This window comes from Dama dama, chromosome X (genome assembly GCF_033118175.1).
Source record: "Dama dama isolate Ldn47 chromosome X, ASM3311817v1, whole genome shotgun sequence".
Taxonomy (NCBI): Eukaryota; Metazoa; Chordata; class Mammalia; order Artiodactyla; family Cervidae; genus Dama; species Dama dama.
The window spans coordinates 157,970,531-157,987,980 of record NC_083714.1 but is presented as its reverse complement, the minus strand read 5'-3'; the positions used below and the strand labels follow the sequence as shown (position 1 = coordinate 157,987,980).

Genomic DNA, 17,450 nt, shown 5'->3' with positions numbered 1-17,450 from the left:
ACAGGTGAGTTGAACATCCCAAGGATGCATTGCAGATGTCTGGGAGACTCAAAGGGTTGCTTTTAGAATAGCTCATTTTCAGCCTCTGCTGTCTGCACGTTTTTTTCATGTCTCCATCCTGTGCTCTTCTGAACACATGCTGGGAGATGTGGCCTCTGAAACTGTCTCAGACATTTCTTTGAGTCTGAATCCCTGCCCTTTACCATTTATAAAACCTCAAGGCCCCTCTAAGGAGATATACTCTATGTTTTAATGGAAAACTGGAAATCAGAGGTTGGACATGGTGTCTTGGTGATTTTAAGGTGGTGTAGACCCAGGGAGGGGCTTCCTGGGTAGCTCAACTGGTAAAGACTCTGCCTGCAATGCAGGAGACTCCAGTTCAATTCCTGGGTTGGGACGTTCCCCCAGAGAAGGGATAGGCTACCCACTCCAGTATTCTTGGACGTCCCTGGTGGTTCAGACAGTAAAGAATCCACCTGCAATGCGGGAGACCTGGGTTCGATCCTGGGTTGGGAAGATCCCCTGGAGGAGGGCATGGCAAACCACTCCAGTATTCTTGCCTGGAGAATCCCATGGACAGAGGAGCCTGGCAGGCTACAGTTCATGGGGTTGCAGAGAGTCAGACACGACTGAGTGACTAAGCACAGCACAGCACATACCCAAGGATCAATACAGCATGGTCCTTAGTACAGATCCAGCCCTTCGCCTGCTTTTGTAAACAAAGTTTTATTGGCACACAGCCGTACCCATTTGTGTATGTATTGTCTATGGCTGTTTCCATTAGAGTTGGGTAGATTTGACAGAGGCTGTGAGGGTTCTGAAGCCTAAAATATTTACTGTCTGTTTAGAGAAAAAGTTTGCTGACCTGTGGTGTAGACTGTTTCTCCCCATCTTTCTTAATTTCTTGTAGTTGCTCAGTCAAATGTCTCCACAGTCCTATTGGCTTGTCAACTGTGACTACTTCCAGGCCTGTGTGTAGACCCCTCAAAACAACCTGCTCTCCCCAGGAACCTTAAAAGGACAAAGACAGAGTAAGCAGCTGTTACAGAGGGATGCACTTAATCGGAAAGAGAATTTTTTTTTTTTTTTTTTCGGAAAGAGAATTTTTATCCCTCACGTCCACCTGTGGGATCCTGGGGCTGTTTCCTTTGAGCCCAGGTGCTCCTGAGATTAACACAAGACCTCCCCCGAAGCATCTTAATTCTCCATCATCTCATCTTCCAACATCTCCACCCTCAATCATCCCCACCTTCTGTCATCTCCAACATGCATCACCTGCAACCACCATCATCCCATCATGCCCATCTTTCATCATCTCATAGGCCATCATCTCATCCTCCAACATCTGCACCCTATATCATCCCCACCCTCCAACATCTCTACCCTCAATCATCCCTACCCTCCAACATCTCCACCCTCAATCATCTCCACCCTCCAACATCTCCATCTTCAATCAACCCCACCCTCCAACATCTCCAACATACATCACCTCCAACCTCCATCATCTGCAACTTCCATCATCCCATCTTCTCTAACCTCCATCATCTCATCCTTTAAAATCTCATCTTCCATCATCTCTACTCTCCATCATCTCCACCTTCCATCATCTCCACCATCCATCATCCCATCACCCCATCCTCCATCATCTCCTTCCTCTATCATCTACATCCTCCAACAGAACCATCCTCCATTATCTCCATCCTCCATCATCTCCAGCTACCATCATTTCATCTGCCGGCGGCATGTCCACCCTCTATCATGTCAACCCTCCACCATCTCCACCCCCCAGTCTGCCCTTCACTGTCCCCATCATCTCCACACTCCATCATCCCATCATGTCTACCTCCATCATCTCATCCTCCAACATCTTCCCCCTGCCTCATCCCCACCCTCCAACATTTCCACCCTCAATCATCTCCATCCTCCTTCTTCTCTACCCTCCAACATTTCCACCCTCCATCATCCCATTATCTCTATCATCCCATCATCTTCAGCCTCCATCATCTCCAGCTTCCATCATCTCCACCCTCCATCATCCCCGCCCTTCATGATCTCCAACTTCCATCATCCCATCTTTAACCTCCATCATCTCATCCATAATCATCTCTAACATCTATCATGTCCACCCTCTATTATCTCTGACCTCCTTTATCTCATCATTTCCATTATCCCATCATCTCCTGCCTCCATCATCTCATCTTCCATCATCACAACCTTCCATCATCTTTTAGTTCAGTTCCATTGCTCAGTCGTGTCCAACTCTTTGTGACCCCATGAATCACAGCACACCAGGCCTCCCTGTCCATCACCAACTTCTGGAGTCCACCGAAACCCATGTCCATCAAGTCGGTGATGCCATCCAACCATCTCATCCTCTGTCATCCCCTTCTCTTCCTGCCCTCAGTCTTTCCCAGCATCAGGGTCTTTTCAAAATGCCCTCTGTCATTTCCACCCTCCATCAGTCATCTCTACTTCTATCATCCCATCTTCTCTAACCTTCATCATCTCATCCTACATCATCTCTACTCTCCATCGTGTCCAGATTCCATCATCCCATCATCTCCACCCTCCATCATCACATCTTCCATCATCTCCATCCTCCATCATCTCCATCTTTGATCATATCCATCCCCATCATCTCCAGCCACCAAAATCTTTGGCCACCATCATCTCATCTTTCATCATGTCCACCCTCCTTCATCTTCACCCTCCATCTTTTTCAACCTCCATCATCCCATCATCTCATCTTCCATCATCTCTACCTGCCATCATCTCATCCTTCATCATCTCCATCCTTCACCATTTTCATCCTCCATCATCTCTAGCCACCATCATCTCCAGCCATCATCTCTCACCCTCCATCACGTCTACCCTTCATCATCACATCATCTCCAGCCTCCATCACCCCATCATGTCCATCCTCCATCCTCTCCTCCTCCATCATCCCATCCTCTCTGCCCTACATCACCTCCAACCTCCATCATCTCCCATATCCATCACTTCCAACTTCCATTATCTCATCTTCTCTAACCTTCATCATCTCATCCTCCATAATCTTCACTCTTTACCATATCCACTCTCCATCATCCCCTAATCTCCTCCTCCATCACCTCCATCCTGCATCATGTCCACCCCCCATCATCCCATCATTTCCTCCTCTACCTATCATCCTCTATCATCTCATTCCCTCAGCTCCACCCGGTATCAGCTCCATCCTCCCTCATCTCTTTCCTCCATCATTTCCATTCCTCCACCAACTCCACCTTCCACCATCCCATCATGGCCACCCTCCATCATCTCATACTCCATCATCACCACCCACCATCATCTCCAGCCTCCATGGTGTCCACTCTCCATCATATCTACTCTCCATCCTGTCCTCCCTCCATCATCTTCTCCTTCCATCACCTTCTCCCTCCATCATCTCCACCCTCCATCATCTCCACCCTCCATCATTTATATCCTCAGAGCCTGAGACCCACAGCCCCCAGGACTGTGCAGGCTCCCACACTCATTCATTTGTCCCTCATGCTCATCATTCAGATTTCATCTTTTGCTCCTCATGTTTCCACTTCTCATTTCTCCCCTCAAGCCCTTGTAGACCATGGTTTAGCTTTCACAGCTGAAAAAGAAAGCTTCTTTTAAAAAAGAACTCACCATCTTCACATGGTATTGCCATCCTTAGGGCAAGAAAAGATGGGCACTGCATTTTTCATGCCTGTTTTCATGCATTTTCTGGCCACTTTCATCTCTGGTTTGAGCACTCCATACTGATGAAAGCACCGGCATCTTTATCATCCCCACCTGCCCCGGCCACCAGGGCTGCGCCCTCCTCTGGTTTTCCACCTCATCTGGGGTCCGACCTAAGCAACTTCTCCTTTGGATTCCCTCTCCCCCTTTGCCACTTTCTCTAATTATGCATTTGTTCAGTGACACTCCCGGCTTTGGTAACATACCTGTGTGTAGCACACCACCATGTCCTGTTGCTGACGAATGAGTCTCCCAACCCATCAGTAGACATTCCTGTCTTTCCTTCTGGAAAGAACCACCAAAATGATTATGGGTCACCTTGAGAACTCGTGTCCTGAGAAACTGGCAGCTCGGGTGTTTTCAGTTGTCCGAGGGCAGAGCTTGGATCTTATGGGTGATGTCAGCCAGGCCTCGCACGTAGTAAATTGCTGAGCACCTTACCAGTTTATTGAGTGCCTTTGTCTTGCTTGAACAGTGTGTGTGTTTTCTTTGAAGGGGCCCCACAGGGAGGTTGTGGTGGGGGTGGGGGGGTCCACCATCCCGGAGTCTTTTCCTGTCTTTACTGTTTTCCGGCAGGGAGCTTGAAACAGCAGCCCGCTTTCTGAGACAGACAGAACTGTGATTGATCCTCCTTCTGTGATTCTCCTTCTGTGATTACTTGCTTGTCCACAGACATGATGAGATGTGAGTCAGCTTTCCTTCCGGCAGCCAGAAGTGATCTGTGCATTTCCCTTTGTGCACTGGGTCCTCTTATCTCCGCTTTCAGATAAGGCAGCGGGTTATTTCAGGCAAAGCCTCATTGTTGCAGAATGTCTGAGTTTTTCTCCCCCCTGCCCCCAGGTGTGAGAGGGGCCTGGAGCACGCCATCCCCCACTACATCACCACGTACTTGCCGCTGCTACTGGTCCTCGTGGGCAACCCCATCCTATTCCGAAAGACAGTGACTGCAGGTAAAGGGCAGGGAAGCTTCCCCAGGGAGGAGGCCACGGGATGAGCCCCAGGTCTTGGGCCCCAGTCATTATCTAGGACCTCTGACCTCATCTGTCATCCTGCAGAGATGAGCAGAATAAAGCTAGGGAGAGTGAGTGGGTTTACATCAGTGACAGGGAGTGAGCCTACTCAGTCACTGGCTAGATGAAGTCTTGGCCAGCATCCGTTAGCACACAGCCCGGGGACCCGTGGACTTTTTCCCTTCTACCTGGACTCATCCTGAGTCTGTCCTTGGTGTGTCCCCAAAGACCCAGTGTCCTTGAAAACTGGCGGAGGGGGAGATGGAAACAGGAGAGGAAAGGAAAGGTCAGCCGTGGGCCAGGGGCGGAGATGTCCACGGTGGGTTGGAGGGGGCTGGTTCTCCCTGTTGTCTGGGCCCGTGTCTTCTCCCAGCTGGGCAGCAAACAGGAATGGGTGTGCAGGATGTGAGTCAGAGGCACCAGAATGTGTGCCCTGTGGGTCCCTCATGGGCAGAATTGGAATAAAGAAACACACCTCCGCAGAAAGGTCACCGGAGGATCGACTGTGGATTGCAGAACTTTAAGCGACATGCTCTGCTACTTAGGGAGACAACATCACCAAGGCTCTTTGGGTCTCCCTCTTTGTATCTGCATTGAAAACCAGTGTGTGTACACCTGTAACTAACACAACGTTGGAAATCAACTCTACTGCAATAAAAATTTAAAAACACACAGCCCCCATAGCCTATTAGAAAGAAAGAAAGTGAAGCCACTCAGTCGTGTCCGACTCTTTGTGATTCCATGGGTTGTAGCCTACCAGGCTTCTCCATCCATGGAATTTTCCAGGCAAGAGTACTGGAGTGGGTTGCCATTTTCTTCTCCAGGGGATCTTCCCGACCCAGGGATTGAACCCAGGCCTCCCTCATTTTAGGCAGATGCTTTTACCGTCTGAGCCACATACAGCTTTTTTAAAAACATTGCATTAAAACCGAGTGATTAAAAAATATTCATTTACATCAAATAAGTGAAAACTGCGTGTAGAAAAAACACTGGAAAGAAATACAGTAAGATGCTAACAGTAGTTGTCTCTGGGTTGACCGTGGGTTATTAATTTTTTTTCTAAACTTCTTTTTATATTTTCCAACTTGTCTAAAGGAGGGATGCTAAATCTTTCAACATTTTAAAATAGCAAGTATGGGACTCCCCTGGTGGTCCAAGGTTGTTAGGACTAGGAGCTTTCACTGCAGGGGGGCCTGGGTTTAATCCCTGGTTGGGGAACTAAGATCCCACATGCAGAGAGTCTTGGCCAAAGAAAGAAAGAAATCAAGGATAAATTATTATTATTTTTAATTTTTTTGGCTGCACCTTTCAGCATGGGGCATCTTAGTTCCCTGACCAGAGATCGAACCTTCACCTCCTGTGTTGGACGCATGGAGTCTTATAAACCACTGAACCACCAGAGAAGCCCTCTAGTAAATTATTTTTATAGTAAAAATTTAATTTTTATATTTAAAATATAACTGTTATATTTATATTTTTATAATAAAATAATTTTATATTTATATTTTATATTTATAAAAATAATTTTTATTATAAAACAAAAAGTATAAACTGTTAAAAATACAGTTCCTGAACTAATAAAATCTAGATAAAATTGGGGGTCTAGTTAACAGCACTGTACCAGTCTTGTTTTCTTCATGCTGACCAATGTGAGTGTGATTGTGGAAGACGTTAACATTGGGGGCAGCTGGTTGTAGCTATATGGGGACTCTACTATCTCTGTGTATCTTATATAAATCTAAAAGATTTCAAAAGTGAAAGTGAAAGTCATTCGAAAGACTCTTTGTGACCCCCATGGGCTATAAAGTCCATGGAATTCTCCAGGCCAGAATACTGGAGTAGGTAGCCAGCCTTTCCCTTCTCCAGGGGATCTTCCAAACCCCAGGGGTCAAACCCAGGTCTGCACATTGCAGGGAGATTGTTTACCAGCTGAGCCACAAGGGAAGCCCTAGAATCCTGGAGTGGGTAGCCTCTCCTTTCTCCAGGGGATCTTCCTGACCCAGGAATCTAAAGGGGGTCTCCTGCGTTGCAGGCAAATTCTTTTCCAGCTGAGCTATCAGGGAAGCCACAAAGACTTCAAAGTAAACCTTTAAAAGCTATGTACCCCCGCCCCCCCCCCCCAACCCCGGCCCCAAGTGTCTGAGAAGCGCACCCCCCCACCCCCACCCCATGCAGTGGTGAGAGAAGCATGGTTAGTATCTTGCTTCCTGCTCTCCAGGGTGACTTGCGGGCTCCCATCCACTTTGCTGCCCTTTGTAAATCATGAACATCACACACCGTCCCGCCCTGCTCTCCACAGTGGCCTCCTTACTGAAGGGAAGACAAGGCGTTTACACGGAGAACGAGAGACGCCTGGGAGCCGTGATCAAGACCCGATTCTTCAAAATAATGCTGGTTTTCATCGTTTGGTAACGTGCTTCTTTTTCTTTAAACTGTCCCTGGGAAGCGAAATGCAAGCTGCTTGTCAGGTGCCTTCCCAAGTGTGACCTGAGTTCCAGAGGCAGAGTCTTGGGAGAGGAAACCTTTTGAGGCTTGTCCAGATGGCCCTGGAGGCAATTCTGTCCAGACAGGAAGGCCGGTCTACAGTCATGACCTTCTAGAAAGATATTCACGTCCGCTCCAATTATAGAGAATCCCTAAGAACAGAAAATCCTCACTTTAACGTGGACACATCCCAACCACTTGCCTCCCGAGTATTGTCCCATCGCCGGGGTTAATGTTCAAATCAAATGCTTCATCATGCCTTCTAAACCCATCTTTTATTTTTGCATCCATCTTTGTATTATTTTTTAATTATTATTATTATTTTTTGCTGCAATGTGAAGCATGTGGGATCTTACTTCCCCAGCCAGGGATTGAACCCTCATCCCTTGCACTAAAGTACCGAGTCCTGACCACTGGACAGCCAGGGAAGTCTCTGCATTTGTCTTGACAGCAGGGTTCCTGTATCTGATGAGACACAGGGGCAATGGCCCTTGTCTGTGTGATGACTCACAGCTCAGGGCAACAAGGACAGAGACCAGGGCTCCCCGGGCGGCCCAGTGGTTAGGACTCTAAGCTCCCACTGCAGGGGGCAAGAGTTCCATCCCTGGTTCAGGAAACTAAGATCCCGAAAGCTGTGGAGCACGGCCAGAAAAACAACTAAAAATAATAATAAAAAAAAAGAAGTGTAGAGAGCAATCTTCATCCCCTCAGTGGCCTGCCCCCCACAGGCAGCCTGCCCCAGCATCTCAGGTGGGTGTGTTCTGTGCAAATAGACCTGTGACAAGTACCAAATCAGAAAGCCCTTTGCTGCAGTGACAGAGTGATTTGCAAGACAGGACACACGGTGGTGGTTAATAATTTATCTGATGGGAGGAGGCTGGTTTGGACATTCTCCTGGGAGAGCTGTGAGTTACCTCCATCTGAAAATAGCCCGAGCCTGCCATTTCCAACTTCACCGACCTGCCGACACTAACGTCAGAAATTTCCGACATAAAACATCAAGGTTTGTGTTGGTCTCCAGCAAGATGGCAGCTTGCTCGTCAAAGGAGGAATGACTTCTGGGCTATTTGACGTGTGCTAGAACCTTCCACCCAATGTGATGTTGATTGTGACCTTCGGAAGGGTCTCTTGGTCTCTGCTTTTGGCCGAGTGGGGTGCCATCTCTGAGGTCTAATTCTTGGGGTGCTGGTTCCTCCTGCAGCTAATTGGTCACCCCTCCTGGACTTCTAGGTCTTGGGAGACATGTTACCTGGAGCGTCTCAGGTGGTTCAGTGGATAAAAAAAAATCTACCTGTAATGCCAGAGATGTGGGTTCGATCCCTGAGTTGGGAAGTTCCCCTGGAGAAGGAAATGGCAACCCTCTCCAGTATTCTTGCCTGGGAAATCCCATGGACAGAGGAGCCTGGCGGGCTACAGTCCATGGGGGCTGCAAAGAGATGGACATGACAGAGATACTCAGCACTCATGCATGCAGACATATGCCCTGACCTCTGGCATTGAAAACAAATGATATTGTGACGCAATTATCCTCCCACTAAAAAATAAGCAAAAATTTTTAAAAAGCAAATGATATCGCATGTTTTCTTTACCTGTGGCCCATTTTCTTTCTCACAGCTGGTTCTCAAATGTCATCAATGAAAGCCTTTTGTTCTATCTTGAAATGCAACCAGATATCAACGGGAGCTCTTTGAAACAGGTCAGAAATGCAGCCAAGACCACATGGTTCATGATGGTAGGTCAATTGTGATTTAAAATGTACTTCCTAAAGAAAAAAACCAAAAAAACAAAAAAAACCCAGAGAGGATAAAAACTACTGAGAAGTATGATCTATGTATGATCTAAGTATGATCTATGATTAAATATGCAGTGAGTTGAAGAGGTTGCAGGGGCCCCCATATCTGGCTGTGGTCCATGAGCTAGCTTGTGCATTCAATGTTGGCATCATTATTAAATGGATATGACTCTGGTAAGTCAGTTTGGCAAGTGTCTCAAACGTTTCAGGCAGACTAAGAATATCTGAGAATTTCTCTGGAAGAAATGTTTCAGACTGAAAAAGCCACAGAGTTGGAGGTATTCCTTGGAACACTATCCATAAATATAAAGCATTCTAGACAACCCACATCTTTTTTTTTTTTTTTTTTTTTAAAAAGGGAATGGTTAAGTAAATCACTGTCTTTGATCTTGATGGAATGGTATGCAGATGTTGAAAATGACAATGTAAAGCATGACAATTATGAAATCTCGTAATAAGTGAAAAATGCAGGATGTAGAGATTATACTCATTTCAACTCCCTAATCACACATGTAGGCAACAATATTGCCTAGAAACACAACACCATAATATGGTGGAAAGATCACGGATACATTGTCCTCGAAGTTTCCAATATATTGTGTCTCCACTACAAAAACTCCATACAGGAGCTGTTAGTGGAGAGGTGCCTGGGTTTCCCTGGTGGCTCAGCAGTAGAGAATCCGCCTGCCAATGAAGGAGACCCCAGTTCGATTCCTGGGTCAGGAAGTTCCTCTGGAGAAGGGCATGGCAACCCACTCCAGTGTTCTTGCCTGGAGAATCCCATGGGCAGAGGAGCCTGGCGGGCTACAGTCCATGGACTTGCAAAGAGTTCAACATGACTTAGCGAATAAACAAGTGAGAGGCGTGCCGTGCCCTCAATTAAATACTTGTATATTCAGTATTGGCATCATTATTAAACGGATATGACTCTGGTAAGTCAGTTTGGCAAGTGTCTCAAACCTTTGAGGCAGACTAAGAATATCTGGGAATTTCTCTGGAAGAAATGTTGCAGACTGAAAAAGCCACAGAGTTGGAGGTATCCCTTGGAACACTGTCCATAAATACAAAGCGTTCTAGAAAACCCACATCCGTGGGGTGATGCCTGGGGCCTTCCTCTCCACCCCCCTGGTTTCCTGTGTCCCCCATGCACCTCTGAAGGCCCAGCACCTCCAAGCCAGTCTCTCTCTTGCCCCAAACCAGCCAACGGGGCACGTCCCAGTTGAGGCCAGCCCTGTGCACCAGAGTGACCCCCGTGAGCCCTGATGCCCGTCGGCGCCCTGACTTACATGCTGTCTCTTTCTCCTCCCTCCCAGGGGATCCTGAATCCAGCCCAAGGTTTCCTCTTGTCCCTGGCCTTCTACGGCTGGACAGGCTGCTGCCTGACGCTTCCAGGTCCCACCAAGGAGATCCCATGGGACTCGATGACCACCTCGGCCACCGAGGGGGATCCCCCGTCCCCCGGGGGCCCCCACAAGCCCGCGGAAAGCCCCACTCCCAAGAAGGAGCTTCCAGGCGGCGCACACACTTCCGACGAGGCCTTGAGCCTGCTGTCTGAAGGTAAGAGCCTCTGGGTAGGGGCAGGCCTAGTTTGGGGGCCCCGGGCTCCCCAGGAACTCCTTTGTCAACAACCAGGAGGCTCTCTGCCCCGTTTTCTGGAACCAGCTTCAGGGCATGAGTGGAAAGGGACCACCTGAATCTTGCAGCTCATCACTCACCTCTCCTTATAATGTGAGCGTGGTGCCTTTTCTCTGCCTGCGTGCCATTTGGCTTCAGTCCTGTCGAAGTCTCTGCGACCCCAGGGACTGTTGCCCCACCAGGCTCCTCTGTCCATGGGGATTCTCCAGGCGAGAATATTGGAGCGGGTTGCCGTGCCCTCCTCCAGGGGATCTTCCCCACCCAGGGACTGAGCACCATAGCCTTGTGTTAATGATCACTAGCTCTGCCTTGGGATGCATGACATTCTGAGTCTGAGATAAACGGTCACTTCTCGCCCGGCGCTGACATTTCCTGTAAGACAATGGACAGTAGGTGACCTGACCTCTGGAGATTTTTACGTGCAGTTTTGGTTTGTCCACTTCATCCGGGGGCGTTTAAGACGAAATGCAGGTCACCCATCGCTGGCTCTTCCGCTCTGTCCTCTTCATTTCAAGACTCTCGCACTGTGGTCCTCAAATCGGTCCTCTTTTTAAAATCTTGTTCTTCTAATTTGGACTGCCCTGGTGGCTCAGATGGTAAAGTGTCTGCCTACAATGCTGGAGACCCAGGTTCAATCCCTGAGTCGGGAAGATTCCCCTGGAGAAGGAAATGGCAAACCCACTCCAGTACTCTTGCCTGGAGGATCCCATGGATGGAGGAGTCTGGTGGGCTATAGTCCGTGGGGTCGCAAAGAGTCTCACACAACTGAGCGACTTCACTTTCACTTTTCAGCTAATTTGTGGTTAATGTCCATTAGCCCAACTGATATGGAGGATGAAAGTATCATTTTAAGGCCCAAATAATGTTTCTCTAAAGCTTGAAAGTGAAACTTTCACTTGAGTGGGAAGATGAAGCAAATGTTGGGGAGGAATAGAACTAAATGGCCATGAAGGGGACTTCCCTGTTGGGCCAGGAGTTAAGACTCAGCCCTGCCCCTGCAGGGGGCAAGGGTTCAATCTTTGATCTGGAACTAAGCTTCCCACATGCCATGTGGTGTGGCAAAAAAAAAAAAAAAAGGGTCATGAAAATTTCCAATCTTCATTTAAAATATCAAGGTAGAGCAATCTGGGCTAAAGATGTGGGTTCAGTTTAGTTCATCTCAGTCGCTCAGTGGTGTCCAACTCTTTGTGACCCCATGGGCTACAGCACGCCAGGCCTCCCTGTCCATCACCAACTCCCAGAGCTTGCTCAAACTCATGTCCATCGAGTCGGTGATGCCATCCAACCATCTCATCCTCTGCCACCCCCTTCTCCTCCCACCTTCAATCTTTCCCAGCATCAGGGTCTTTTCAAATGAGTCAGGTCTTCACATCAGGTGGCCAAAGGATTGGAGTTTCAGCTTCAGCATCAGTCCTTCCAATGAATATTCAGGACTGATTTCCTTTAGGATGGACTGGTTGGATCTCCTTGCAGTCCAAGGGACTCTCAAGGGTCTTCTCCAACACCACAATTAAAGATGTGGGTACAAGTCAGCAAACAGAATGACTCCTACATACTAGACCCCCGCATCTATACCATAGGCTGTATGCTGAGGAACCGCAAGGCCTCAGGAACTGGAGGCATTTTCGAATAAAGTGGTAATCTTGGAAATGAGATAAGGCTGCCTTAATCTCGGGCATGTTTCCTTTCTCCTTTCCAGCCACTTTGCTTTCATAAGACAGAAAATATTGTTACGTGTCAGAGAAAAGCCCAGAGATACAAACTCGAAGCCTCTCCCCGTCTGCACTGTTAGGAGGAAGCTTGACTTGCTTATCATATCCTTAAGCCTCTATCTGCTACTTCAGGATTCATTTCCAGGCCAACAGACTTCTACCGAGCCTCTGTCATTAAGCGTCTAATGCGGTGTCTGGCACTTACTCGCCACTTAACAGAGAAGTCAACTGAATTTGAACAAATATTCATTGAGTGCTTGCAACCCGGTCAAAACCACTTTAGCTGCGGCGGGGGCTGGGGTGTGAGCATCTCTGAGGAGTATCACGTGGGGAACTTAGAAATAAAGACTTACAAATAAATAAAAGGCTGAACTTGCATGTCGTTTGGCAGTGCGAAGCTGGAGAGAGGCAGATGGGGAAGAGATCTGTCAACGGGTGTTTACAGATTCTGCATTTTTATCTTGTGGCCAGCAAAAGGCCAGTTAAGGTTTCTGAGCGGAGACAGAACGCTTACATTTGCTCGTAGGACTAACCTAGTGACTGGAAAATTCCATGGATGGAGGAGCCTGGGGGGCTACAGTCCACGGGGTCACAGAGAGTCGGACACGACTGAGCGACTTCACTTTCACGACTGTGGCAACAGTTCATAGTGAGAGGATTTTGTGTATAATTCCTGATGACAACTTGAGTTCAAAATACAAAGAGTACCTTTGTGAAGAATCAGGATTTCCCACAAGCTGTCCCATCTTTCCAATAATCCCTTGCTTTTCCATACGTCCTCCTTCTCCATGCAATCCCGTGTTTCCCACAAAGCTCTATTTCCCTGTAATTCCCTACTTCTCTCTCCAACCCTGCGTCTTTTCTGAAGCTCCACACTTATCCCACAGTTTCTTTCCTATAATCCTTGCCTTGCCCACAACTCTCCATTTGCCCACAACTTTCAGTTTCATTCCAAAATTCCTCTTTCGAATAATTTTACTTTCCCACAGGTCTTTGCTATCTGTGGTCAGTCTCATATCGCCATTTTATCTCCTACGGTTCTGTTCCCGACCACATTTCAGTTCTGCCATTTTATTCTTCTACGATTTTCTGTTCTCATTTTTGTTTTTTTCTTTTCCACAACTGCCCATTCATCCCAGAATTATTCTCCCAGGGCTCCCCCAACCCTCTTTTCCACGATGACCAGCCTCTCCCACAACACGCTTTCCCCATAATGAAATAGAGTAAGACTGTATGGTTCTTGCCCACCCTCCGCCCTTCCATCGTCTTCTCTGCCTGCCTGCTGCTGGTGGAGAAGTTTAGTCAAAGAATAAGTTTAATCAGAGAGGTGAGACATGCTGAAACAAAGGAAAACAATCAGAGGAGACCAAATAATAATAATGTAGTCATTAAGTATAGTGAGACTTCTGCCGTAGCTCAAACGGTATAAAGAATCTGTCTGTGAGGCAGGAGAACCAGGTTTGATCCCTGGGTTGGGAAGATCCCCTGGAGAAGGGAATGGCAGCCCACTCCAGTATTCTTGCCTGGACAATTCCATGGACAGAGAGGAGCCTGGTGGGCTACAGTCCACGAGGTTGCAAAGAGTTGGACATGACTGACCGACTAACACACATACACAAGGACCTTTAGTTCTTTCTGAAGGGCTATAGATAATATTCTGAGCCACATCCTGTGAGCTGTCTTATAGATACCAAAACAGACCAGGTGGAAGGTTAATTACATGATGACCTGACTGTACCCAGGACTTGAGCTGCCAACAATTCCCAGAACTCACTGCAAAGACATGGGGACACTTGCACTTGGGAACTAAAGATTACATGTACCTAAAACAACCATGATGACGCTAGCCAGATAACCGATGACCAGTGTGAAGATGACTAACAGAGATGACTATACCGTTTCAGCATGTAACCACCCCCCCCAACTTTGTCTATAAAAGCTCTCACCCCCTGACTATCGGGGAGTTGGCCTTTGGACAGACATCTGCCACCCTCCCCCTGCAGTTGCCGGCATCTGAAATAAAGCAAATTTTTCCTTTCCACCAAGCTGGCCCATTTACTGGCTTTTGAATGGTGAGCAGCCAGACCCTTTCATGCATACCTTTTGGTAACATTAATTCTCTGTTCTGACAATTCCATATCTCTCCCACAAGTTCTTGTCCTTTCCCATAGCAGCCTCTCTCACGATTCTGTCTCCCCCACCTCTCTGTATCCTCCGACACAATTCCGTGGCTCCCAAAGTTCCTTTTTCTCTCCCGAATGCCAGTCTTTCTCATGGTTCTCTTTTCCCCCATCATCCCTCATCTCCCTCTTGCAGTTTTCTCCTCTTCTGCAATTCTGTTGCTCTCACAAGACCTTGTCTTTCCCTCCACTCCCTGTTTCCTCTTTCTTTGTTCTCCCCCCACACACGGTTCTATTTTGCACAATTCTTTCCTTGATCTTCAGAGTTCCCTGTTCTCTCCCACACTTCCCCATTACCTTCCACGTGTTTCTATTCTGTCTCATCCGTCTTGTTGTCTCTTATTCTTTCCTGCCACCCACGTGCGGTCCACATAACTCCAGGTGGCTCCATGGGTTGCCAGTGCCAGGGGAGTGAGGGAGTTAACACACCCCAGGGCCTCCAATCTGTCAGGCCAGCTAAACCTTGAAGGCGATTCCACAACTTGCCAGGGATTCAGGGCAAAGTATCATACGTTCTCTATAGCTTATGCTCCGTGCCTCCCAGTTGGGATTGCCCATCTAGGGCTTTGAGGTGTCAAGGGATCCAAGAGACAACGGCCCAGGGCCCAAGAGATGACATGCCTCCCCGAATGGTAGGTCTACATGGAGACGGGAAGCTCCCAAGAGCCCGCCTTGACTGGCGAGGCTCACTGCCGGGAGTTGCTAGGAAGGGGCCCTGGCCCTTGGGCACTGTGAGGTCATCAGCAGCTGCACTTCCTGCAAGGACACTCGGGTATTCACACACCACTGATGCAGAATGAGTACACACCCACCACGGCCTTGTTGGATTTGCTAAGACCAGACTAGAAACCCATGGAAAGGCAGACATGCTGGAAAGCATCGGTGCAGACAGCAGACCATCTCAGCCCAGGTGGGGCTAGGCTTGGGAAGAGGGGAGAAGGGGTCATCTGCAACGGTGCTGGCATCTGAGACTCGTAGAGTGGTTGTGGCAAGAAGGGGTCTCCTTTGTGGAGCCTGAGAGGACAGCGAAGGATGCAAGAACTTTGAAGGAAAAAAAAAAAAAAACAACACAGGGTGAAGAGCATGCCCTAAAGTGTCAGGTCACGAGGGTGGGTGCTCAGCTGAGACCTCGATCATGAGCCACCGTGTGACCCTCCAGGCCATGGTCTTTCTGCAAGAACTACAGAAACTGTTAATGCTCAGGATGTGAGCGTTAACAGTGTGGGGTGACCCTGTGAGAAATCAAAGCCTTTGTGAAGCGCCTCCAGCAGGAATGCGGTTTCGGAACCGGAAGTTGTCTTCCCAGCTGCTGCCTGGTTTCCAGTTGAGCTGTTTCAAATCCTAAAAGATGATGCTGTGAAAGGGCTGCCCTCAATATGCCAGCAAACTTGGAAAACTCAGCAGTGGCCACCGGACTGGAAAAGGGCAGTTTTCATTCCAATCCCAAAGAAAGGCAATGCCAAAGAATGCTCAAGCTACCACACAATTGCATTCATCTCACACACTAGCAAAGTAATGCTCAAAATTCTCCAAGCCAGGCTTCAGCAATACATGAACTGTGAACTTCCAGATGTTCAAGCTGGGTTGAGAAAAGACAGAGGAACCAGAGATCAAATCGCCAACATCTGCTGGATCATTGAAGAAGCAAGAGAGTTCCAGAAAAACATCTACTTTTGCTTTATTGACTACGCCAAAGCCTTTGACTGTGTGAATCATAACAAACTGTGGAAAATTTTTAAAGAGATGGGAATACCAGACCACCTGACCTGCCTCCTGAGAAAGCTGTATGCAGGTCAGGAAGCAACAGTTAGAACTGGACATGCAACAACAGACTGGTTCCAAATAGGAAAAGGAGTACATCAAAGTTGTATATTGTCACCCTGCTTATTTAACTTATATGCAGAGTACATCATGAGAAACGCTGGGATGGAGGAAGCACCAACCAGAATCAAGATTGCCTGGAAAATATCAATAACCTCAGATATGCAGATGTCACCACCCTTATGACAGAAAGTGAAGAAGAACAAAAGAGCCGGTTGATGAAAATGAAAGAAGAGACTAAAAAATTTAGCTTAAAACTCAACATTCAGAAAACCAAGAATATGGCATCCAGTCCCATCACCTCATGGCAAATAGATGGGGAAACAGTGAGAAACTATTTTGGGGGGCTCCAAAATCACTGCAGATTAGGACTGCAGCCATGAAGTTAAAATATGCTTGCTGCTTGGAAGAAAAGCTAAGACCAACCTAGACAGCATATTAAAAAGCAGAAACATTACTTAACTGACAAAGGTCCATCTAGTCAAAGTTAAGGTTTTTCCAGTGGTCATGTATGGATGGGAGAGTTGGACTATAAAGAAAGCTGAGCGACAAAGAATGGATGCTTTTGAACTGTGGTGTTGGAGAAGACTCTTGAGAGTCCCTTCATTGGAAGGACTGATGCTGAAGCTGAAACTCCAATACTTTGGCCATGTGATGCGAATAACAGACTTCTTGGAAAAGACCCTGATGCTGGGAAAGATTGAAGGGGATGGTTTAGTCGCTAACTTGTGCCTGACTCTTTGTGACCCCATGAACGGCAGCCCACCAGGCTCCTCTGTCCATGGGATTCTCCAGGCAAGAATACTGGAGTGGGTTGCCATTCCCTTCTCCAGGGGATCTTCCCGACCCAGGAATCGAACCAGGGTCTCCTGCATTGCAGGTGGATTCTTTACCAACTGAGCTATCAGGGAAGCCCAACCAAGCGCGAGGTCCAAGCTAAATTGTTTCCTTTTTTCAGTTGTAGTAAAAAGCTTCATCAAAGCAAAGTGCTGAGAGAATGGAGGTACACAATTCCTTCCTCCAGCCTCAAGGTTAAAAGCATCCTCATCTCAAGTTAGCCATGACG

At 47.7% G+C, this 17,450-nt stretch overlaps 1 protein-coding gene across 1 annotated transcript in view; it reads left to right on the top strand.

The window, feature by feature from the left end:
• LOC133052985 (G-protein coupled receptor 143-like) overlaps window positions 1-17,450 on the top strand; it is a 34,596-nt gene that overhangs the window by 11,416 nt on the left and 5,730 nt on the right. The window contains 4 exon segments of the mRNA XM_061137739.1: window positions 4,591-4,700; window positions 7,060-7,168; window positions 8,859-8,976; window positions 10,350-10,593. Of these exon segments, the coding sequence (XP_060993722.1) occupies window positions 4,591-4,700; window positions 7,060-7,168; window positions 8,859-8,976; window positions 10,350-10,593 (581 nt within the window).